This window comes from Falco rusticolus, chromosome 12, assembly GCF_015220075.1.
Source record: "Falco rusticolus isolate bFalRus1 chromosome 12, bFalRus1.pri, whole genome shotgun sequence".
Lineage (NCBI taxonomy): Eukaryota > Metazoa > Chordata > Aves > Falconiformes > Falconidae > Falco > Falco rusticolus.
Window position 1 is genome coordinate 27,763,392 of NC_051198.1, and position 24,071 is coordinate 27,787,462.

The 24,071-nt window shown below is 46.5% G+C and overlaps 1 protein-coding gene across 3 annotated transcripts in view; it reads left to right on the plus strand.

The window, feature by feature from the left end:
* Window positions 1-24,071, plus strand: part of STUM (stum, mechanosensory transduction mediator homolog) — a 51,190-nt gene that overhangs the window by 18,665 nt on the left and 8,454 nt on the right. For 2 of the 3 annotated variants that reach the window (XM_037405648.1, XM_037405647.1), the window contains exons 2-3: window positions 16,584-16,763; window positions 22,388-22,396. In XM_037405648.1, the coding sequence (XP_037261545.1) occupies window positions 16,584-16,763; window positions 22,388-22,396 (189 nt within the window). The remainder of the gene's footprint in view (window positions 1-16,583; window positions 16,764-22,387; window positions 22,397-24,071) is intronic. The other variant, XM_037405650.1, reaches the window with a different exon arrangement.

The following is a 24,071-nucleotide window of genomic DNA, read 5'->3' on the forward strand; positions in this document are numbered from 1 at the left end:
AGTCCCACTCATGATTCTGACTTTGCTCAGCCCAGACACAAACACCCAGAGATTTTACTGTGTACAGAAATCCCTTTTCTATATGAGGAGTGTTTTCTGGGTGAGAACTAAGGTGGTCTGCACAATCCTTAGGAACTTCGCATTAAGGAGTTTGATCCGTGGATCTTAGATGTGAACTTTCCTTCTCCCCTGCTGTCCTGTATGCCAACTTGCTATTGCCTTTCCCTGCAAGAAGCTGCCACAGGACAGTGGCTCCATTGTAGGGCACAGTGTAATCATTATGGACTCAAGATCTTACAGTAGCCACTTCTGCTTAGATTATTGCGCTGTCTTAGTCACCCTGGTATCTGAGCTAGAGACATGTGGTTTGCTGTGGATAGTTCTGATGTCCCAGAGTGCTGGTGATCCTGTTCCAGTCTGCCTCCAAGGAAAGCAATGTTGCAGCTGCTTGGTGATGTGGTCCTAATGCATTGACGTTGGATTTTGCATGGAACAGACATTTTTCTCTAGAAAATACTAATTATAAAATGTAAGGTAATTTTTCATGACTGCATCTGGTTAAACAAATGTTCCTTTGAATGACAATAACAGGCTTCTGCTATCAGATTGTTCTGTGTAGCACAGTCAGCTAAAAATACATGCTTATTTTTTTCATTGCAGGCACAATAAAACACAGCAGAATAGCTCTAATGTGTCAGATTGTTGTTGCTTTTGTATAATACTGTACTAGAAATCTTATTTTGTAAAATGTGAGGGAAGAAAAAAATGCTATGTTTTATCACTAAAATGAAAGAAAAATTAATTATTTTAGCTAGAAATGTGGGGTTATTTAATCCTTAAGTGTAGGAAGCTATAATGAGTGTAGAAATACACTTTGGGCACCTATAGGGATTAGCATAGAAAAGTAAGGAATTCTTAAGTAGGAAGAGAACATCATGGTATATAGCAGTATGTCAGTGGTCCACTCTCTCAGACAGCACACAGTAGCCCATGCTTTAAGGAGGGGGAGGGTGTGCAGGGCAGGGGGAGGCATGGACTCGCCCCAGTTTGGGTTAGGGAACAGCTGCTCTCTGCCACTACTTACTGACTTTGGGCAGGAGAAACTATAGCCTTCTGTCATTTTGGTGGCTAGAAATGCAGATATCTACATGCACAAGAAAAATATCTGACCTATTACTTAGTCTTAAAAAAAACCCCAACAAATCACACAAGTGACTTAATGGATTTAGCCTTTGGTAATTCCTGTGATGGATGGGGACATTTGCTAACTACAGAAGTTAATTGTTGCAACAACTTACCTTGTGTTACACAGGAGCTACAACAGATCCCTACTTCAGGGTAGGGGTTTTGTGTTGCAGGGTGTATATAAATGATAACAGCAACAGATGTTCATCAGCTCCAAAAGTAAGATCTTAGGAATGGAAAGCATTTGATATGGTGTGCGAAGGGAGACTATGGCTGGAGAGTAGCCTATAGTGATTGAAGTGAATGTAAGGGAAGAAAAACATTGATCTTGTTGATGTAAGAGAGGAAATAGTATTTGAGGTGACCCGAACGCATGGGAAAAGGAGATGTAGGAAATAAATACTTAATTCTTCTCCTTTTCTCTTCACTTGTAAGCCTGATTGATGGGAAGGTGGTCAGTGGCATCATTAGTGACAAACATTCACTATGCAAGGAATTGGAGTTTGACTTTGCCATCTTTGTTAAGACAAGAGGATGTTCAAGCAGAGATACCAGGAAGACTAGGCAGGACATGGGAGAAGTGTCCTAAAAAGATGCAGGAGCTTGAGTTATTGGCATAGAAATGGAGATGGCACATGAAGGCTCATGCGCAGATGAAGCTTAAAGGCAACGTGGTATGGAGGGAACAGAAAACAGGGGGAAGGGAATTGCAGAGGCTCAGTCTGTGCCTCTGTGAAATAGTAAGAGAAGGTTGGTAATGTAGAGTGAGCGATGTGGTAGGAGAGAAAAGAGTAGATGACAAGATGTCAAAAAGCAGAGAGCCTCCAGAGCTAGGAACTAGAAACCCTGCAGATGGAGCAGAGGTCCTGACACACACTCAGACTCTTTGCAGACCTGAGTGCGCATGGTTTCAGCAGAGGGGACAGAAGCCTCGTTGGTAAAAAGAGAAAAGTGAGGTAACATTGCGACATTTCCAGGACAGAGGGAGGGAGGAAGGTGGTTAGGAAGCTGGAGCAGCAAGTGGAGCTGCTTAACTCTGACACAACTCTGCAGAGGTAGGAGGCTTACTAGAGGCCTTTTTCTGTAGCGGGGTAAAGCATAGATCTCGCCTTAGTTTCAGCTGTGCAGTCCTATAAACTGAATTACGTTATAGTGCGAATGCTGATGCAGTGAATCCAGGCCAGAAATGAGCTTAAACCACCATCAGCTCTTAGAAGCTTCAGGGTTACAGGAGCTGGTTAAGTCGTCTCCCAGCGATACAGCTTCTAGGCACAAGGTGAGCCTGGAGACCCTTCCAGGATCGCCAGGCACCGTTGTCCTGCTCAGCTAGGGAGCAAGGAGAGCAACGCCGGCTGCTGCACAGAGCAGAGACAGTTCCTCACACAGCACAACAGAGTTGCTAAAACGTTAGCTCAGTTCACTTATGCATATAGGATCAATTTTCTACAGTCTCTAATTCTGCTGGAATATGTATCCATGCAATTCATGTTAGCCCTGTTCAAGTTCACATTTGAATTTGATTCATCAGCCTCACACCAAGAAGCAGGCGTACACTGTTTGCCATGGCCCGTTACTATTATTTAAACTGTCTTTCTGCTGTTTGCACTGCTGAATTGCTGCCAAGATCAAGTTAGACCTGATGAGCCAAATTAATCCCCAGTGTAACTCTGTGGCAGTCAATGGATTTATGTCAGAGATTAATCTGGGCCCAATATAGATGTATTTTTTGGCAGAAGGAAGAGAACAACAACAGAGGAATGAATAAAGGTTAGATGGATGGTCCCTCAGCTGTGCCTGCCCTTTCAAGTAGTGTTTTCCCTCTATGCCCACACCCCTTCTTTCCAAGGAGATGCGTTCCTCTGCCTTCCCAGCTGCTTGCTCCAGAACCCTGAACCAGGGGAGCCATGCAAGGTGCAAATAGGACAGTTCCTTGGTTTGCAGGTGACAGAGCTTTTTGAGCTGCTCTGGAGACCCACAGGCTCTTGAGAGAGCCAGTACATGACACCAGTTCCTAAGAAGATACGGAACGAGTAGCTTTAGGGATATTCAAGAGCTGCAGGATGAGCTCTTTGGGACAGGGAGACTCTTTTGGGGTTCATACGTTGCCTACCGCCAAGGAGGTCCTGGCCCTGGCTGGCATGCAAGTAGCAAACGTGAATTCCCTTTCCTCTGTGGGACTGGTACCCCCTAAAAAATAGCCCTGTTGAGAAAACACCATGGAAAACTGGGTAAGAACCAGCAGTTAATTCCTGGAGGATATACAGAAGCAGAGAAACAATATCTTTGTTTAGGTTGTGAAGTCTTGTGCTGTGATGTCAGTGTTGGGTGTCAGGGCTGGTCCCCTGCCCCCAATCCAATGGCTTCTCAGTAAAGCAGGAGAGAACATTTAAAAGTCTGAATCTCATCTCAGTTGTACCCTTTAACATTTAGGTAAGTGCTTCTAGCAGTCTTGCAGGAGAGTTGAACCATTTTTCCTTTGTCCCTAACCTTATTGTAACCTATTCAGTGTGAGAATTCTAAAAAAAAAAACCAACCAAAAAAACCCATGTCAGACAGTATGAAACTACCATAGTTTGCAGTTTCTCTTTGTATAACACTTTCCCTGGTACATCTCACACCCTATAAATCTTCTCTAACCTCTGAGGGAGGACTGGCGTCCTTGATTCACTGTATAATACAGGTATTACTTTTCATATTTCACTCAGAATAATTACACACTATGTTGTGATGCTGTTCTTTGTAGTATCTACAAACAAATGCACACACGTTTTCATCTAATGCTGACCAGTAGCTAGATGGCAGATATTGGAAATTATTTGGTAAAGGGAAAATCTGTCCTGTAATGGAAGTAAGCGTAAATTGGATGCTATTTCCTGCAAATTTGGAACACAAAAACCAGAGGTAGTGGTGTGCAGGGGACAATCAGATGAAAAGACCACATGTAAAATCTCACAAGCACTCTTGCATGGCTGTGCAGAGGCCCAGGCTCTGCTGGACACATCTCGGCTGACCAGGAGGCATTAACTGTTTGGGGATAACCTGGCTCTGAACATGACCCGGTATTCACCTGCGTTCCTGACATGCTCAGCTAAGCCATGGTGTTTCCTTTGGCTTTGCTTTCAGACAATAGAGGACTACACCCTGCAAAAAGGATGATTTGTCCAAGTCAATATTTCTTTTACATTTAAAGGAAGACCACACATATATGAAGTGTTATTTCCCCTTAACATAAAGGCATCTCCCCTCAGAGGCTGGCTGAGCGTGCATGTGCTCACAGGGGCAGTGTCAAAGGGCAGGGGGGGCTGTTGACTTGAAGTTCACCTGTTCTGGCACAATCAGCAACTCACAAGCTTGCTTTCTGCTCAGGTGTACCTATCGCTACAAGAGTAATTGCACCTGATGTTTAAGGACCAGAACAGCTCTTCAAAAATAAATAGAAAAATGATGAAGAGCCCTGTGTTCAAGAGTTGTTAGTCATGTAGTGGCAGAAGGACGTGGCTCTGGGAAAATAAGCCTGAGATAGATCAGCTAAGCCTTGCATAGATTAGTTGAAGTTACTGACATCCTATAGAATAGCTGAGGCTGGAAGAGACTTGTGGAGGTCACATAGTCCTTCGTCCAAGTGGGTTAACCAGAGCAAGTTGCTCAGGTCCTCGTCCACAGTATCACAGGACACCTGCTGATGCAGATACACTGCAGTAGCCTCCCTAATCTCCCTGGTAAGAAATCTTCCTTTTAGAAAACTGTGCTAGCTGGGCTGAATTAATTTGTCTTGGCTGGTGCTCATTTTCACAGAATCTCTAAAGTCATGGATCGCTCCAGCCTGCTCTATTTATGGAGACTGCACTGGGGTGATGTCAAGCATAAGGTACCACAGCTCATTTCTCTGCTGCCAACAAAGACTTGCTTGGTCTGCCCGGGGCCTTTCCGCAGGGAGCCAAAAAGGCTCTGGAAGACTCTTATTTCCCCGTCTTCCCCATAGGAGCAAGACTCCAGAGAGCAGATCATGCCTAGAGGCTCACTCCGTGTGCTTCACCTCTACAATGAGAGTACCAGCCCTTCTCACCAAGGAGAGTGGGGGTTGGTTGCAGCCCAGTTCTGTGTGGATCCTCATCCTCCTCATCCCACCCTGCTCTTCCATAGAATCGATTGGTTGTGTTTGAGTCTACTGTTCAGGAATGTTAGTGTGGGAAATTTCAGTTAAAATGGATACAAGTTAAGCTGCAAAAAGCGTTCCCCGTGGTTTTACTGATAGGGTAAGGCATCTTTATATTCTCCGTTAGGTAAATTATCATGAAAGTAAATATTTTTTTTAATCTGTCTGAATCACCTGAGGGTACCAAAGCCAAAAAATATAAAGCATCATCTCCTAAATATTTCAGATGTTATGTACATGAATAAATGTACATTTACATTAAATGTAAAAGTAATAGGGGCTCAGAATGGCACTCTGTGTTTTACTGGGTGAAGCCAGATCAAGTGCTCACTTGTTTTCCTGCCTCTGCCCTCCCACAGGTTAATTAAGTGTCATTAGTGCCTACCTCAGGGTGCTCTAATTCAGCAGAGGGAAAGCAGCAGGCTAAGGGCAGCGTAAGGTTTCCTCTCTCCTGCCCTGTCCGCGTGCAGCCAAGCACCCACAGTTCAAGGCAAGGTCTCCTCGTCTGTCTTTCTGATCATTTAGCCCCCTTTAAATAAGCAACTTTGATTGTCTTTAGTAGGTACAGTGCTTTACCTTTCATCTAAGAAAGATTAGTGCTTCTGTGAAAACTGTCCTTTAAAAGCAAGAACTGGTCACTGGCTTAGGGTAGCACTGAACAGAACAACAGGGATATAGCCCTGTCACGTTAGGTGCATGAAAGCTGTTAGATTTCCTGAGACAAGGACTACCTAAATAGAAAAGACACTTGAAAGTGGTGGTGTTAACACCTTGATAATGTTACTCTGACACTACAAGAATAAAGTTACAGCTTGAGAATTATTTAGCAAGTGGCCATAAAGCCAGGACTGAATTCTGCCATCCCAAATCATATTCCAGACTCCTGGGTGCAGCACCGCACCTCCGAGCTACAGAGTGCAACTCTCTCATATCCCCTTTAAGTCCCTGCTTGAGATGCTTTGGCTCCTAAAATGCATGCACTGAGTTTTCTGGATTAAAAAAAGGTCTTTTTGTTAGTCTCCTGCATGCTTATCACTGCAGATCTCTGAGCATTTATGTCACAGTTTTGTGTTACGTTCCTATACTACTTAAAAGATAGCTTGTACTTTGGGGTGATATTGGAGGCTGGCACACTTTATTACACTTCCATTTCGGCTGTCTTGATCTGTAGCAAAACCTCTAATTGCTCTGCATCCCCATCTAGCTTTCTAATAAGATTAATTCTGTCTTGTGTCTTGGTAGTCCCTAATTAACATGATTTGTCTTCACAGTTAAGGACTCCAGGGTATCACAGCAAGCTCAGATTCGCTGCTCAGTGAATCTTAGAAGTAGTTAATCTATCCTTCCATGAGCAGAGCAAATGTGGTTAGGTGGCTTCAAAGGGCTAAATGATCAGAAAGACAGACGAGGAGACCTTGCCTTGAACTGTGGGTGCTTGGCTGCACGCGGACAGGGCAGGAGAGAGGAAACCTTACGCTGCCCTTAGCCTGCTGCTTTCCTTCTGCTGAATTAGAGCACCCTGAGGTAGGCACTAATGACACTTAATTAACCTGTGGGAGGGCAGAGGCAGGAAAACAAGTGAGCATTTGATCTGGCTTCACCCAGTAAAACATGGAGTGCCCTTCTGAGCCCCTGTTCTGTGGAAGCTGAGACTGGAGGGGCACGTACGCATGCCACCCACTGTGCCCCACAAGAAAGAGCTTTCCCTGGTACAGACAGTTAAGAATAGACTTTAGTTCATCACTGTATAATTGGCAAGAGCCTCTGTGAAAGCTCTTGAGAATCCATAGCCTTTTCCTCATTATTTTTCCACTGTTACACAGCTCTTATTTCTGGGGGCCTTTAGGAACTGAAGGTTTCGGAAAGCCAAAAATCTTTCCTTACAGGTGGTTTCCTGGCCACTCTGAAATGAGGAGGGGCTCTCTCCAGACATTCTGTTTGTGAAGCTTCCAGGTTTGTAAAGTTTGGATGAAAAACGACATCCAAATAATTTCAATATCAATTAATGGAATGGCTTGAAGTTTGTTTCTGGATGCACATGAAGAAAACTGATTTCTAAAGGTGCTTGAGAACTGTGAGTTAGGATCATAGTCTCAAAAAGAAGAGATATTTTAGTGAAAGGTTGTTTTTGTCTCCTTGGTTCCTTTGTCACTTGGATCCCAATCTCCTGCAGCAAGTGGGTGCAGAGCAGCCTGGGACTCAGCCTTGGCAAAGCACCCAAGCTGGTGTTACTGGGTGGGGAGGAGAGAGGAGCATGAGGTGGAATGAGCACGTGGTTTAATAGTAGATAGTACAAATACAGAAAGTTCTGCGCAGCAGAAGACAGCAGAGAGAAACCAGCAAGCAGAACTGTTCCCACGAAACTGATCTTTTAAGTTGCTGATAAATTACAGAGCAGCAGGAACGCATCCACTTAGGGCAGATGAGTTTATAACACAATGCCCTATGCTGGAAACAGTGGGCATGCCTTTTATTCTCCTTTATGTTTTTGTTATAATTGGAAGCCAATTACATTATTTCTCTCAGTGCTGGCATTTTTAATAAGGATGCAAATTAATTAAAATTCCTCGTTCTATTAGCAAAGAAAAAAAGTAAGCAGAAGCTAGGCTGCAGCGTCTTGGTTCTTTTCATCGCAGTGCCCCTGGCTAGCAGTAGAAGAAGGGACATGGCATTTGGCCTCCCTGGCTCTTTGTTCCCTGTTAGTAACATGCAGACGGCCTGTGGTCTGCTTCATAGCAAACATCTACCTTAAAAACAGCAGAGTACTCCTGGGGAATCGCGTTAGCTTTAACCAAGGCAGTCTAGCTGTGGGCCAGAAGCAAGCCAGATTAGCCTATGCAGAGCTCAAACTGCTAGACTGCTGGCTGTGCCTGGAGGATATCTTCTTTTACATCCAGCAGAGCATCTCTCTATACCACTGCGGTCAGCAGGACAGGTATAATGAGTAGCTATAGTGCTACTTGGACAGGCAGGGATGCTCAAGTGACCCAAACAGGAGCCAGATTTGGATTGGGAAGAAGATGTCTGTTAGTGAGGTACTAGCATTACATCGGGAAGCAGCTGGGAGTAAGTGGCAGGTTGTTGTTATGTTCAGAGTTGACCTGAGCATCAGCTAAGACACTGTGATAAGTGGCAAAGAATTTCTCCTTGTGGCATGTTATCTCGGAAGCGTGGCAAAAGGTGATACTTCTGCAATCTACAATGGGCTTATCTTAAGCAATTAGTTTTCTGTGACTAGTCAGTAGGTATTGTTCGGTGCACCCTTCCCCTTTCCTATGTCTAGGTTTCTGTGTAGCAGTATTTTCCCCCCTTTACTTCTGGGAAATTGTAAGCTCTCTCCAGTGGTTCATACTATTATAAAGCATTATGCAAAGTGTCAGTGGCAATGCTGGGACCACAGCTTTTATACAGGAGGGGAAAAATTAGAGTCAGGCAAGTACAACTTGCAAAAATAATTCAGCAAGTCCTGCCAGAAGTCTGTCTACTTCACCACCATGGATTATGCAGCAGGACTCTGCATCGCCATGCAGCAGGAATTCTCCAATCTCAGATACTTCAATCACACCCTTAATTTTAAGCATCAAGTCAACAGAATTAAACTGTAGAAATGGATTGGAAAACTTCACTCAAGGATTGTGGAATGTCTGGCAGTGGAACAAACTGTACTGCAATCTCACTATTTATGGGTGGCTGCTTTTAAGTGTTCAAAACATTGCAGTGCTGCAGAGCAAAAATAATGCCGACGGTTCCGTGTATAATTAAAGCTTTAGTAAGTCACTTCACCTTCATGCAGCCCCTCCCATGTAATTTAAGATTTTGCTGTGTATTTTTAGCCTTGTAAGTCTGTGAAGTTTGTTGCAGTTAAGTTTTGAAGTTAGTGTTAAAAAACTCTGCATTTTCAGAAGAGTTAACTTTTTCTAAAGCCTTAAATATGAGAAAAATCTCATTTTTTATGCAAAGGCAGTGCTATCTTACTTGCACGTGGGCTGTCTTCTCTAGATGCTACATAAACACTGTCAAGTTCTGTTCTGACCACATGACATAAACCTACTAATAACAAAAGATGCAGAGCTCAGTGCTGGAGCTACAGCAACATACTGAAGCAGTTGTGGTCAGTCATAGGCATATAGTGGGACATGCTGGACATTTTTAATGTATGTAGGGAAACCAGAAAGCTAATCCTATATCCAGCTTGTCTTCTGCAGACTTGGGAGTTGGAACAAATCCTTTGGAGACAAGATCTGCAAGAGCCAGCTCTCACTTGTCAAGTGACTATATTTTTTTTGTCTGTGGCAAGGCCAAAAGGACCTGACAGCACCAGAATTCACTTTGAACATCCTTCTGATATGGAAGGGGAAAATAAAACCAACGTGCTGGCAGTAGCTAAACAAAGCATTTTTAATAGCAGTCCATGGAGGAGAATTCACGAGCTACTCTCCATGGCAACATCTAGGTTCTGTCACGTTTGCTGCCTCCACTCTCTCCTCCTTCCCATTCTCTTGTCCCTTTCGTACCCTTCGGCTCCTGCTGTTCTTGCCCGAGTCCTGCCCACATGCTGTCCATGAGACCTGGCATTTGCAGACGGTCACTGCCACCAAGGTGTCTGCACATCACTTATGTCCCCCACTCTTGCAGCAATGCTTGTTGCATCTGGCCTGTGCCCGTGGGGTTCAGATTTTCAGTTCCAAGAGGTGCTGCCTGGGACCAAGCAAGCCTGCTGTTTTCTAAGCTGTCCAGTGCTCCTGCTCTTCTTCCTCCTCAACTCATCACCTGTCTGCCGTAGCTCCCCTGCACTGTATTTGGCGGGGTAGGCTTTAGCCTGTATGGATACTGGAAGGGGTAAGAAAGCTTGCCAATGGCTATTTAATTAAACTTCAGGCTAAGACCCAAGCTTTTAAGATGTTGGGTCTAAACGACCATTATCTCTAGAAGGAAACCAGGTAATCGCACCAAGTCCTGGCTTCCTTCTGTGGCTGAACTACAAGGGGAAGGATGCAGGGGGACCCACTGACACTCAGGTTGCATGTTCTCTTGGGTGGGACACCTAAACCTTGCTGATGCTGCAGCATTGTGGTGCAGTCTTGCCATCTCTACATGCTTTATATTTCAAGAGAAGCAAGTCCAGCATCCACTAAGAGGTGAGGAATTGCTGTGTAAATGACATCCTCTGTAACCTGGACTAAGCTCTGGGCCCAACCCACAGCAGCAGCACGAGTTCTTCAGCATTCCCGAGCTGCTCGGTGTGAGAAGGCTGCCGGCACCACGGCTGGATGCTCTGCTCCAGGAGCACAGCTGTAGTTGTGTGCAACTGCTGTCAAAGGGAGCTCAACAGCAAGTGGCTCGGCGCCTTCCTTTGCATGGGGCGCCTCCGAGCAAAGCGCGTGGGGGTATGGCCTCCTGGCAAAGGAGAGCGTCTGGCCATGGCGTCAGGCCCAGGTACTCAAGAAAGCTTAGCTCCCTCAGGAGGACACCCTCCAGCCTCCACACCTCCACTTTGGCTGCAGACCGGAGAGATTCACTGCATGCCCCCTGCCTGCAATCACAGCTCTCTGAGGAAGCCGCGGGTGGGAAGAGGAGGCATGGTGGAGACCCTAGCGAGAGCGCTGCACTCATGAACTGCAAGAGCCACAGTAGACCACACACAGGTGCATGAAATGGTCTTCTGAACCAGCCTTTTCTGTTCAGAGAGCTGCAGTAAGCTTGCAAAGAAAGCACTCAGAGGGTTTAGGTGATACACCTATGCTGGCAGGTTCTCTCTGATGCAGCCTAAGCCCTAGTGAGTTCCAGCCAGGTTGAGACTGGGGACGCTGGTGAGGACTCGCACTGGCCAGAACGCTTCCAGAGGGTTTTACTTTGCATCTGTTTTCTCAGGCAAAGGCACAAACAATTCTCTGCTTTAGGAAACGTCAGCAGATAGTCAGCCTGAGTGTTAATGCTTTGCAACTTCATTTTGTTGTGTTGTTAACAGCATCCTTTCCACAGCCCAGCTCTACCCACCTAAGCAGAGGGGAAGGATTTTCAGCACCAGCAGACACAGCTATAGCCCTTTCTTGGGCAAGCTTCAGTAGCTCTCTTTCCCTCATCGTAACCCAAAGGGATACAGCTTAGCACATGGATTGATGCCAAGGATAAGAGGCCTCCACAGCAAACAACTCCTTACAGCTTAAACTAAAGTATAAAAATGAGTTCATGACACTGAGGACCCAAGGATGCCTTGACCAACAGATTAGCACATTCACTGTAATGCTAAGGAAACAAGTGCAATCCTTATTACCCTTCTTGCACAGTTTTTCTGACTCACACAAGCAAGAACCAGCATACCTCATGAATTTTCAGCGCATCCACAACATCTGCCTCATATACCTGCCAACACTGTTTAATGACAGCTAATAATCATTTTACACAAAAAAATTCAAAGGCACATCAGACGTGTCCCCACACAGCACTCCCCTGACACAATACAGCTACACAGCTACATCTCATCCCCACAAAACCCACACTCATTAATTACATCTCCCACTCAATCCAACAGCCTTGCTCCCACAAACACCTCGAATTTCATTCCCCTGTGCTTACCTGCAGCTGTGGGCCACTTGCAGCTTTGCTCCAACTCCTGGGTTGTGACATGGTCCTATTTTTCCCCTCTGGGAGCAGGAAAGGAGGCACCATGCCACTGCCTTATTTACTCCCAGTCCTATAGGGGAATGATCTTAAATGATCTGCAGGCTTGTGGGAAGAGGAAGGGGTATTTCCCAGCCCCTCCCTGGCTCTAGGCTTTTGTAGGTAGGGATCATCATCTCCACGTGGTGCCTCTGGCTACAGTAATTTGGGTTCCTGCTCTTCCTCCACCTGTAACAGGACATGGTTTCCTTGCAGCAGAGGTGCTTTCCGTAGTGAAGTTTCAGGTATCTGATGGTCAGTGGGAAGCCCACTAACAAGTTGTCTGTGTGTTCAGATTACTTACACTGTGGTCGTCAGTGTCTCGTCTCCCTCCCATTTGCACCCTGGCTCCATCCAGGCTCCCACTTCTAACGTTTCTGGGAAGGTGCCATCAGGAGTTTCTCACAGCTGGGTCCTCCACATAAAACGTGCCAAGCTCCATGTCTGACTGAAGCTTTTGCAGGAGTGCCTGGGACAGGCTTTCTTGCAAAAACAGGAGAGAAAAACTTGTGTCACGCAGCTTAAGATATTCCATAACACAGTCACTGTTGCACTCAGCGCAGAGGAGGCTGCTCAGGACAGGCTGTGGACTTGACGTCGTGTCTTTCTCCACCCCAGTAAGTGACCCAAACAGTAGTAAACCAGGAGAACTCTCTCCAGGGTGTGAGTTTTTCCTCTAAGAGAAAAAGCCCCACACTATTTCTCTCTCATACTATTATGGTCTGCTCTGTGAGGCCAGTAACCAGCAGGCGATGCTCTTGGGAGGGTCATGGCTGTCAGGGTACCAGCATACACCAGAGACGGGATTTTATCCTGCCTGACAATGGACTGAAGGGGAGAGAAAGGGCAAAGCCCCCTCTGTTGTCTCTCCCTTTATAGTGTTGTCCTACAGGTAATACTTCCTCTTCATGTTCAATGGGTTAAACTGTTGAAAACAAAAAGCCTTCCAAATTTCCTCGTATAAGCTAAAAATACCCCAATTCTGCAGGCAGCAAAAGCAAACACAGGCTCCCAGGGGCTTGCTGTCCTTGCCCAGTACTGTGTGGGTGCCCAGCTAGCTGACACTGCTCCAAGTGACGCGAAATGAGTCAAAAGAGCAAGCTCAGCTTCCCATCCCCTCCTAACCTGGCTGCACATGGTGCCGTCACCCTCTGCCCACCAGCTGGTCCAGGAGGGCAGCCCCCAGCTCCCCCCTACCCTGCCCAGCCCCTGGTGCTTGCTGGCTGCCAGATGGGCTGCGTGGCTCAGCCGCCTGATTGCAATGGGCCCTGGTGCCCCATGAGGCTGAAGGAACAGACTCAGGTAGCGTAGGACATCTCTCCACCATCTCCCCTCTCTCTCCAAAGAGGCTGTATTCATTCATGATTTAGCATAATCCCAGGTTTTACTGCGTTTTGGGTATTTTTCATCGGGAAGCTGTAAGAAATGTTTGATCTAATTTACTTATCTCATGTTTTGCTGGCATAACCGTGGGGGCTTTTAGTTGACATCTGCTTGCAAAGTTAGGAGTTTGTGCTTGCTGGTTACACTCCCAGCCTGAGACCTTTTTTGACGGCTGATTTATTTGGCCACCATCATCCCAGCTGCCGTTTGCATACCAAGTTTATGATTTCCAGGCTATAGGTATTCAAGTGTCTGAATGTCTGGTCAGGCAGGGAAATGGTTCAGTGCCCCAGCTATGACACAGCCGGGTGGTATCAGCAGATACAGCTCGCTTGCCTTCCTCCTCCCTCCTCCTCCTCTCTGCTTCCAGATGCAAATGCTTCCATATTCGGCAATGTGTAACTATGATGGCTTCTTAAGGGGAAAACATCTACCTTGGCAAATGCATTCAAGACTCTTCTGCTTCACATTTTAAAGCATATGTGGACTAGAGGAAAAATACTCCCATTTTATGCCTGCTGGCACATCTCTAGTCCTGTATTTAAAAATGCCAACAACCTCCCAAAGATTACCTAATCATAATTAATAATAAAAAAAAAAGCATTGGGAATGGAACGGAAAATGAATTGGCTGCCATGAGTAGGAAAGTGGCCTGAAGAGGGAATCAGAAGCCAAGGTTCATGAGATTGTAATCCTAGTTTCTGTATTAATTCCCTGTCCAGAGAGGTACGCTTACCCTCTTTGTTTGCTTTATTCCTTTCTGAATGGGACTAGACATTAGCTTAGTCACTGTGGTGTTTAGGGGATTAATTAGCTAATTCAGCACCTCGCTGTAATGATGTAAAAGTCTTAAAAGCTTCACTGGAAGGATTTGAAGCTGTAGCTTAAGAATTATTGCTCATTTATGACCTTTTTTGTAACACATCTTGGAGAGTTAAAGGTAAGGCAAGAGGAGAAGATTTTCATTTTCATTTTCATTTTAAAAAGAGACATGCATTTCCATTTGGCAAGACTTTGCCTCCTGATGGGAAAACATAAACACTCAGTCTCTGATCTTGCCTCAATCCATATTTAATCTCAGAGAGTGCTGTTGGTGTAACTTTGCAGACAACGGTTTCAGGAAGCATGGAGGAATATCCCAGGCTTCCTTTTGCTTTGGAGAAACAACAAAGGAAAAAAAAGGTGGGTGAAGCAGGGCAAAGATCTCACATAAGCCCACGTGGAGGACACAAAAGACATGGAAGACAAAGCCACAGAGCAGAAGACAGCCTTTTAACAAGCAACAGGGAGAATTATACAACATCCTTTGGGATTAAAACAGTTTCCCCTTTTCCTCTGTGCAGGCCCTTTTGTTTTGGTGGACAAGGGGATGAAACCCTGCCTGTAAAAGCCCAGCAGTCAGGGGACAAAGCCCGGGGGGATTTCTCACAGGGGAGAAGACGTGCCCCTGTGCCTGCGGGTGATGCTCTGCAGCAGGGCTGCCTCCCACCGCCCCAGCAGCGCTCACCCACTCCCCTCCGCAGCTGCTCAGTGCCCAGCTTTGGCGTGCGGCACGTGGAGCGGGTGGGAGTACGAAATCGGAACGAGCCAGCGGCAGGAAGACAAGCGGGGTTTTAGGAGCTGGTGGAGTGTTAGGAAGATGCTGGAGTTGAAGCCTGCAGAGGATGGTGAGATTAAAAATAGGCTGTAGCCAGCCTTCCCCAGCATTTTGGCATCTTAACTGCCTGTTATCCTTGTGACCCACTGAAGAAGAGGCGGCGATGGATGAGATTATCTCTTCCACCGCCCTGGCAGTGCAGGAGGAAATGGTATTTTGCTCCTAACCAGGTTGTTCTCTCTCTGTCTGGTGAGGTCTTCTGGAAGGGTGTAAAGTGAGTGTTTCTTCCCCATCTTCAGTCAAACCAAGGGACTCCCTCCTTCCCTTGAGTTCAAGGCGCTTGTGTGCATTGAAGATGTGCTCATTCATTCACATCTTAGAGGGTGTTTGGAGGCTTACATCCTTTGATAGGAAAAAGGGCAATTCTTGTAGAAATGATTGGACATCGTGCTTCAGGATTTTTGATTCAAGACAGTCATTAAAGAAAGCATTTCACAGAGCTACATTATCCAGTGGAATCCACATTACACTGTTGTACCTATCTTAGCAACGCTGTATTTATATCAAAAAAGGCCAAAGATGATCTGTAATGTTAAGAGGTGTTGAAATGCATACTTAGATCAGCTGACTGAACCTCCTGGTCAACAACTTGTACATTATATGGATCAGAAACAGTTTCTTCTGCTTTTTGCCTGTGCTTTGTATTTCTGCAGATTAATTGCGGGGCAGACAAGGCTTCCCTGAGCTGCAGGTTTCAGCTAGCCATGGACCCAGGGCACCAGCTGCGAGTAAATGGTCAGGCTTGTCCAGTGTGGTAAACTGAGGATGGATCTTTGTAAAGGCTACAGTGGTGTAGTTTCCAACCCCCTCCGGCTTGAACTTTCCTACATGAACAAGATCCCCCATCTGAATTGTTTTAGGAAGTCTGAAGGGTGTTTGCATGTTTTCTAAGTTGGGCTCAAGCAGAGCCAAGGGCTGCAACACCGAGTCGCCTGGCTCCAGCACTGCTTTAGCTGCTTCTGCTTTGTTAAAACATGCTTTTAGGTAACAGCTTGGGACTGGGGAACGTGCCATCCAAAGATGCAGCACCCCTTTTCTTTGTGTGTGCTCCTTCTAGAGCAGTATTTGTTAATAGTAACAGATGCCAGACCCATACAGCTTTCCAGAGCTGGTCCAGCTCTAACTCTGGGTGCAGCTGTCACTTTTAGAGCTTCTGTGTAGTAAATGTTCTTACCAAGATCCGAGCCACCAGGCAGGAAAAAGGTAGACTAGCATTTCCACAGACACACAGCACTTCCTTGTAAACTGCCTACAGTGCATAAATGGTGACTGTTGGGTGGGGGGAAGGAACCAAAACCCAAAGAGTGTGTTTTCTGTCCTGGTTCTCAAGTATACATATTGTTGTAATTCAATGGGAGACAGTAGCATGTTTGAGTGTGATGTGGCTGTGCCTCCATTTGTCCTCCTGTAAAGAGTTCCCAACTTTTCAGCACTGCAGTGGGAGCACAAGAAGTGGGATGCTCTGAGAAGTGGGTCTAAGGGAAGGAATTTGGCACAAAGCCATGGTTTTCATGGGGCATTTTGTTGCTGCTCTCTCCTTAGGAACATTTGTATCTGCTTTCACCGTGCTGTGCGGAGCCCGGACCGACCTCCCCGACAGGCACATGTGTTGTGTCTTCTGGCTGAACATTGCTGCTGCTCTGATTCAGATCCTGACGGCGATCGTGATGGTTGGCTGGATTATGAGTATATTTTGGGGGATGGACATGGTCATTCTTGCAAGTAAGTACAGGGCACTCGCAGCCCTCAACTCCTCCTCTCTGTGGCTGTGTTGCTGGGTCCCAGCTAACACCCCTGCAAGCCACTGGACTGCACTGTAGGGACAAGAGCCACAGGATGGGCTCTGCAAGTCCATGAGAAACACAGTAGGCAGAGGAACTGCTGGGAGGCAGTTGGGATGGGCCCTGGGACACATCTGGACAAGCCTCCCATTGCACCACATGGGTTAGAATCTTCCTTTCCCCTTTATAAAATGAAAAGTGCAGGAAGGGGGGAGGCCCCCAGCACTGTGAAGTTTGCTGTCTGGAGCCCGTTCTGCTCTGGTTGCATCCATGTACATATTTAAACAAAAAAGCCCTTTCTCCCTCACAATTCTGGCTGCATCTCTCGAGTTAGTGAGACCTTTCTGTGAGATCTGTTCTGCTTTCAGATAGCATGCAGGGCAAGCTGTCCACAGAAAAGCCCTGGGGGCTCTCCTGGACCCTCCCCTTTCTCCCCAGAATACATCTACCCAAAGGCTTTTTGTCACGTTTCACATCAAGTTCTTAGGCTGAGCAGGACTGCTTAGCTACTTACTGCCGGAAGGATTTCCCCTACACCCTTTAAGAAGCCTCCAAAACATTAGTCTAGGGAAAGAAGAGAGGAATTGTTTTAAAACATACATAATTTAGGCCACCCAGTTAATATATATTACCAGTCTAGAATACAGGTTCTGTAACTATCCACTAAAGACTTACTGGTGTAGAAGTTGTATTGTATCTGTTTCATACCACCTGTATCATGTTGCAGAGAAGCAAGGTGACAGCCTCACCTTGCCTCCAAAGCCAGAATCAGCCCACAGCTCAGGGTGCCGACTGTGTCTGCAAGACCCCACTCCCTTTCCAAAGGCTGGTGGGCATTGCCCCAAACCAAACAGGTCTGAGATCCTTCAGGCTGGCAGGGCAAGTGGTTCCCAAAGCAAGAGCTTCTCCCAGAGAACATCTTATCAGCAGCTTTTGCTTTTTGATTTGAAGGGGCTCCACACTGTCATCTCCGGTGATGACATCTGTGGCTGCACGACAGAGGAGGAGAGAGGATCTCAGGAAATGGCCAGGCACCTGTCTGAAGATGAAATGGAAGAAACAGAAAAAACAAAACCAGCAGGCAACTAGTGCACATCTTCAGCTGCCAAACCCAGGGGTTAAACCCTGTCGTCAAACCACCTGCTAATTTCTGAGCCAGCATCAATTTACAGGCCGAGTTAAGAGCAATCCCCACGCAGAGCAAACGATGGATATTAAAAACCTGAACATAAGTGAGGTAAAAGGCTTTCCTCAGGATGAAGGCAGCTGCCCTGTTTTTCCCTGCAAACCACTTGCCAAGTTTCCTCTCAGATGCACCCACAGAGCAGGGGTAGCCAAGTTATTTCTGAGGATAAATTGTGAATCAGTGTACATCTGTGATGTGTCTTTAAGAACCTGCCCGATCTGTGTTTAATCCCATAATTAAGTGTTCATAGTCATATGCTCTTCTGCTGTTCCTCTGCTGGACAGCCTCCATATGCAGTTTGCTGTTTTGCAGGACCTGGTTCTGCAGTTGTGGGGAGAGGCAAGAAAGCATCTATGCAGAGAGAATGCTACAGCTGAAACCATGACTTGCTTTTCTCCGTAGTCCTGTTCATCTGTGTCCTCCGGGCAGAGGGGCTGGGGCTCAGGAGGGTCTTCCTGCTTTTCCAGTTTGGTTGCTGGGCAAAGCCATACAGCTTGGAAGTATCACCCTGAAGCTGTTCCCCACACCTGGCTGGAGCCCACTGGTTTGGGAGGCAGAGGGTGGGTGAACAGTGTGTTTGGGGGGGCCAAGAGGTCCCCGACCACAGCAACAGCATTTCGTCCTGGCCACTCTGGTGGCAGTAGCAAAGGGTGAGAGGAGTCAAAAGTGTCTTATGTTAACCAGCTATATGTCATTCACCAAGTTGCAGCCCTTGGCAGTTTCTTGCTGTCTTGTTAAATAGCTGGGGTTTAAGTTTATTTACCATGCAGAGAAAAAAAATGGCAAAATGAAGCAGCTCTTGGTTGATGGAGAATAAAAGAAAAACCTCATTTTTCAATCAAAACAAAGAACAGAACTGATCGATTGCTCCCAGCTGGATCAAACAGCCCTGTCAGACCAAAAATGGTTTGTTTTTTCATGCTTAAAAAAAAAAAAAGGTAATAACTTTAAAAGGAAACAATGTTTCAAATGCAAGAAATAAGACATTTCATTTGAAAACACTGCCAGGAAACAGTTTGCTTTGGTTGGGCGTTGTTTGTGTGCAAACAAGCTCTGATGCACTGGGCAGAAATTGTACACCAATGCAAGTTGAATCTGCATGCAGGTGGGAAATAGTTAAAGAACATGAAATTGCTGCCCACCTCCAGTCTTCCTCTCCTTGAAATGGCTGATTCCATGCATCCCTGTGAGGGTGCCACACAGTTTTGATGGGCTGGAGGCAGGGCACAGCAGGTGGTGTCTGAGCTGATGGAGGCTAGCAGTGAGAAGGGTGGGAAGCCACTGGGGTTCAGGGTCTCCGCTCCAGCTTTCCCTGAGGGATGAGTGCCTTACTCCCTGGATCAGGGCCTGTCCATTAGCCGGTAGGGAGCTGGGTGGAAGTTAGGGAGGCTCGTTACAATATTTCATCTTCTGGTGGTAATCCTCAGCCGTTAAAAGGGGGAGCCTGCTCCAAGGAGATAGCTTGGGGGATAACGTCATACCGTCTTTAATGAGAGGAAAAGGAGAAGAATTACAGGCCAACCCGGTATACTTCAATTCCAGGAAGAAGTTATCAAACAAGTGACTTGCATGCAGTTAGAAAATAAAAAGAAACAAAGTCAACCTGGGTTTGTCCAGAGCAAGCTGTGTCAGACTGGTGTGGTACCCCTCTGCGGCAGAGGGATGCAGCGACGGTCAGCCATCCCTCTCGACTTGCAGGCGCTGATGCCCTCTCACACAGCCTTCCTACCAGCAAACCAGGGAGATGTGGCTTGGGTGAAAATGCATTTGAGAACTGTTCTCTAAATGCATTTTCCTCAACTGGAGAGGTACAAGGAGAGGTGTGTTGAAAGGTCCCTCCTGAATCAGCTCTGTTCAGTATTTTCATTCATGGCTTGATGATGGGCTGGTGAGGGCACAGGGAGGGCAGCAGGCAGATCCAAGCAAGCCAAAGAACCGGCCTGAAAAAAATAACGCTGCTCAGACACTAAGAAAGGATTAATCAACTGCATAAATACACGCTAGGGAACAACTTGTTTTTCAGAGAAGGATGTAGTGGCTGCAGTGAGTCACAAGCTGCACAGGAGTACATTGCTGTGGAGGGAACAAACACCGCCCAGGCAGGTAGGAGCAGAGCCTGTAGGACATTCATTAGTCTCCTCACCTTTCTTGGCCCACATAAATCTGCAGTGAGGCTTGTACTTCTTGTGGACAACCAGGAGAGAGCCCAGAGGACTGTGAGACAACAGGCAATGAAGAGGTTTGGTGGGCTAGTAAATGTGAGAGGGCAGCAGTTTAGCCTAAGGTAGACTGAAATAACAGCAGGAATGATCAGTGTGGAAATTAGGAGACATTTTCCCTCTAGTCAGGTGAAAATGCAGAAGAGATGGCATGGCAAAATCTGCCCTCTCTGTCACAGGAAGACCCCAAGAGCAGGTAGACCCATGTCTGTCAGGAGCAAGGTGGGACACGGGAGGAGACTGACTCATCTCAGGGGGTCCCAGCCAGCCCTCATCTCCTCTAAGGTGCCCTTTGGAGGGATATATCCCAGAAGGAAATTTAATTGAATGCAGTTTTGCTGTCACACAATTACTTTTGGCAGCACAATGGCACGGGGCATTTTCTCTGCTAATTTAAATGAATTGCCAGCTGGCCCCATTAAACACCACAGATACCTTCTTTAAGCAGCCATATGGCTTTGGGAACAGTCCTTCGCTTTACCTGCTGTCTGAAGGCACAGGTAGATTAAAAGGAATGACTTAATTATTTTGCAAAAGAAAAAAGAATAACCTAGACTCTCCCCGTGCCACTGCAAACATCAGCTGCCCTGTGGGTGGCTGGGCAGCCTCAGCACGGCCACAGGGATGAGGCACGGAGCTGAGGCAGAACCGAGCTAATTAGCTGCCCAAAGCCAACTGGAAAATGAGCCTCCTAAGGCTCTCCGAGCAAGTTTCCCCTCTGCTAAAGGCACACCTTGTCCCCAGCCCACACAGCACATGACTTCGTTAGCTGCGTTGGGTGGAATGAACACAGAGGAACGGCCTTTCCAGGAACTCCCTAGCTGCTCAGAGCTCGTTACAAAAGGGTTTGTCCCATTTCTTGGCAGAAATAGCACAGAAATCAATATAGTGATGTCACGCTGAGGGGGCAGAGGGGATGGGAATCAGGGACTGTTTGTCCAGGCACTGTTTCACCTCTAATGAACACAGCCAAGAAGTCGAGCTGGGTTTCTGAAGGAAACGGGTGCTGGCCTCTGAATTAACGACTTGCATGGCTGTGCCTGTGAGCCAGCAAAGTTGCTGTCACCTGTGGCTTCACAGGACAGGGACTCCTGCTGCAGTGGGCAGCTGACTCTCGGGGACTGCTTGCCAGCTGGTAGTAAGAAGTTACCTGTAATCATGCTGTCCACTTGTCACTCCTTTGCTAATTACAGCACTCAGACCTTGCCAGGAGCAGTAGCAGATGATTGCATGGTTACCGTAGGCTCGAGCTGCAAGGGACTTTGGAAAGCATCGCCGACCCCCTCTTCTCTGCAGGACCCCTGCCAGGGCAGGTAACGCAGCTGCCCTGGGAAGGAAAGGGAGCAGAAAGTGCTTGAGACACTTGGAAGAGAACGACATCCTAAACCAGCTGGGCACCCTTCATGAGATGAAGGAAATTGTGAGAACAATTTACCTGCTTAAGACCTATTATGATGTTTTGGTGTTTTTTTTTTTTTAAAACATCTAACTAGATCCCCAAACTATGCCTGAGGAAATGAGTTAAGATGCCTTTTTTTGCAGTTTCCTACCAAACGCTGCAGTAGGGTAAGTTCTTAAAACACCGTAGGAATGTTAAATACCACCAGGGTTTGCAGCACCCTGCTGGGCTGAGGCACACGATGAGTTACCTGTGGGCACAAACTCCACAGCAAAACCAACCTGCCAGAAAGCTGTCGGGTGTCGTTCTCCCAGCTCTCGGACTGTGAAGAGCATGCCAGGTGCTGTCTGGTGCCCCGTGATGTCTTGTTTGTTGCCTTCCTTCAGCAGTTCCCTTTTGGTCAAACCCATGAAGTGGCAGTGTCACGGAGGAAAGTGCTGGTGGGAGCATCGCTCAGAGATGTTAGTCCATCCAGCCTGTCTGGCTTCGGGCTGGTGAGCTGGAAAGCAGATGAGGATTCCCCCGTCCTCTTTAAACAAGAGCCCCAAATGAAAAAATCCTCTTCAAGTACAAGGATTTTAAGTAACATTTAGCCCTGGTGTCAATATCTGATTAGGGCAGCTGTTCTCCATTTACTCTGCAGCCCCAGTTTATTCATTCTTTTCTGGTTCTCCATGTGTTTTGAATATATTGTCTACAGTTACATTTCTCCCTCTCTCTTTCTTTCATGTTCCTTTGCCTCCTTTTGTTCACCATCAAAGTTTCACAAGGTAAGTTTGTTTCTGTTCTTCCTCCTCCTCCTCGCACCCCTTGGCAGCTTCCCACAGAGAGCTGCGAGCACTCGGCCAGGGCAAGCTGCCTGGGATTCGCCTTGGCTGGTGGTGCTGGTTCCCAGCCCCCATTCAGCCGTGTGCCTGTACGTACGTGTGTCTGTCTGTCTCTGTGTCTGTCCTGTGGCCACACAGCCATGGGGACGTGTTCTCCACCTAGAGCTGAAATGCCCCTTGGGCTGCCCCAAGGGCACCCCCAGAGCAGGGCAGGGACCCGTTTCAGCCTCCAGAGCATCCTCAGGCCACCCTCTGCGTGAGCCCAGTCCATCCCAGTAGGACAGCCTGTGCACAGACTGGTTTCTTTTTGCCTGACTCTTACTTGCAATGGATTACAGAAGTGGTGCAAGCTCAAGCAGACTTGATTCAATCAGTGACAGAGCTGCGCCTTAACTGTATTGCAGGCATACTAACATAAAGCTGCTTCATGCAGAGCAGCTATTCCTGTGCAAGAAATGCAATAACTATTTTCACGTATAAACTATTCTGTAAGTTGTCTGAAGTATTTTAAGAAATAATCTTAGCATAGGACAGGTCACCTTTCAGCTTAGTTTGGTCATGGAAGAAGAGATACAGACTCTGCCACTGTAACTGCCTTCCAGCCAGCTCCAGAACTGATAGCAGGACTGAAAGGATTGCTATTACATCTTAATAAGAATTTGCTACACAAGCAAGTTACTGTAATCATAACCTAGCTTGCTGACTTTAGCTAAGGATTTATGGCATGCCCCAACTCTCTGGTCCCTGTAGTTGTTGTTGGTTGTTTTTTTTTACTGTGCTCCCTAAACACGTTAAACTAATGCTGTAGACAAGCCCGTATTACAGATTTCCAACCAGGTCATCTTGCCTTCAGAACTAACTCACACTTAAAACACAAACGTATAAAAAAGTCATCATTTTTTCCCCCTAGAAAAAGCTGTTTGAAAGAGGTGAGAGTCTTTCTTTTCAGCTGCACACAATGGGCAGCAATGCAGTGCAGGGTAATGTGTGCTGGTAAGTGTCATTAATCTCTTCCTCTGTATCTTGTGCTCATTTAGCAGCGGGAGATACAGGCTGCCAAGGCTGGGTGAACACTTGGATTTTTCCAAAGTTCATTTGCTGGGGCCAGTCCTTAGTTCAGCAAGAAGTCCTTTAAAGATAGGGGTTGTGGCACCTGCTGGCATTTTGCATTCAGCTTTAAGGGACTTATTGGAAAAAAGTATTAATAATTATCAATGGAAAAGTGTTTGAAGAGCTAAGCATTCTTCTGAGATGTGGCATTTCATACTCATTTGAAATTCAAAATACAAAAATGACAGGCTACTTATGTTAAACAAAGGGAAAAAATCTCCACATTTTTAAAAGGTTTCTAGTTGAAAATCTTTGCTATTGCAGGCAGTGCAGGTAAAGGCCAGTTCATCTGCTCCTTTAAAAAGGAGATCTTTTGCATTGATACTATCTTAATCTCAGCTTCTCTTAAAAAGAAAGCGGGTGAAGCTTTTGTTGCAGGCATTGCAACCACCTAGGAAAATGCCAAAAAACCCCTGTATTTTTCTCTTTATCCTGTGTCAGCATGAGCTGTGGGTGCTCTCCTGTTGCCCTTCCCCGCCCATGCCCCCCAGGAGGGAAGGAGCTGTCC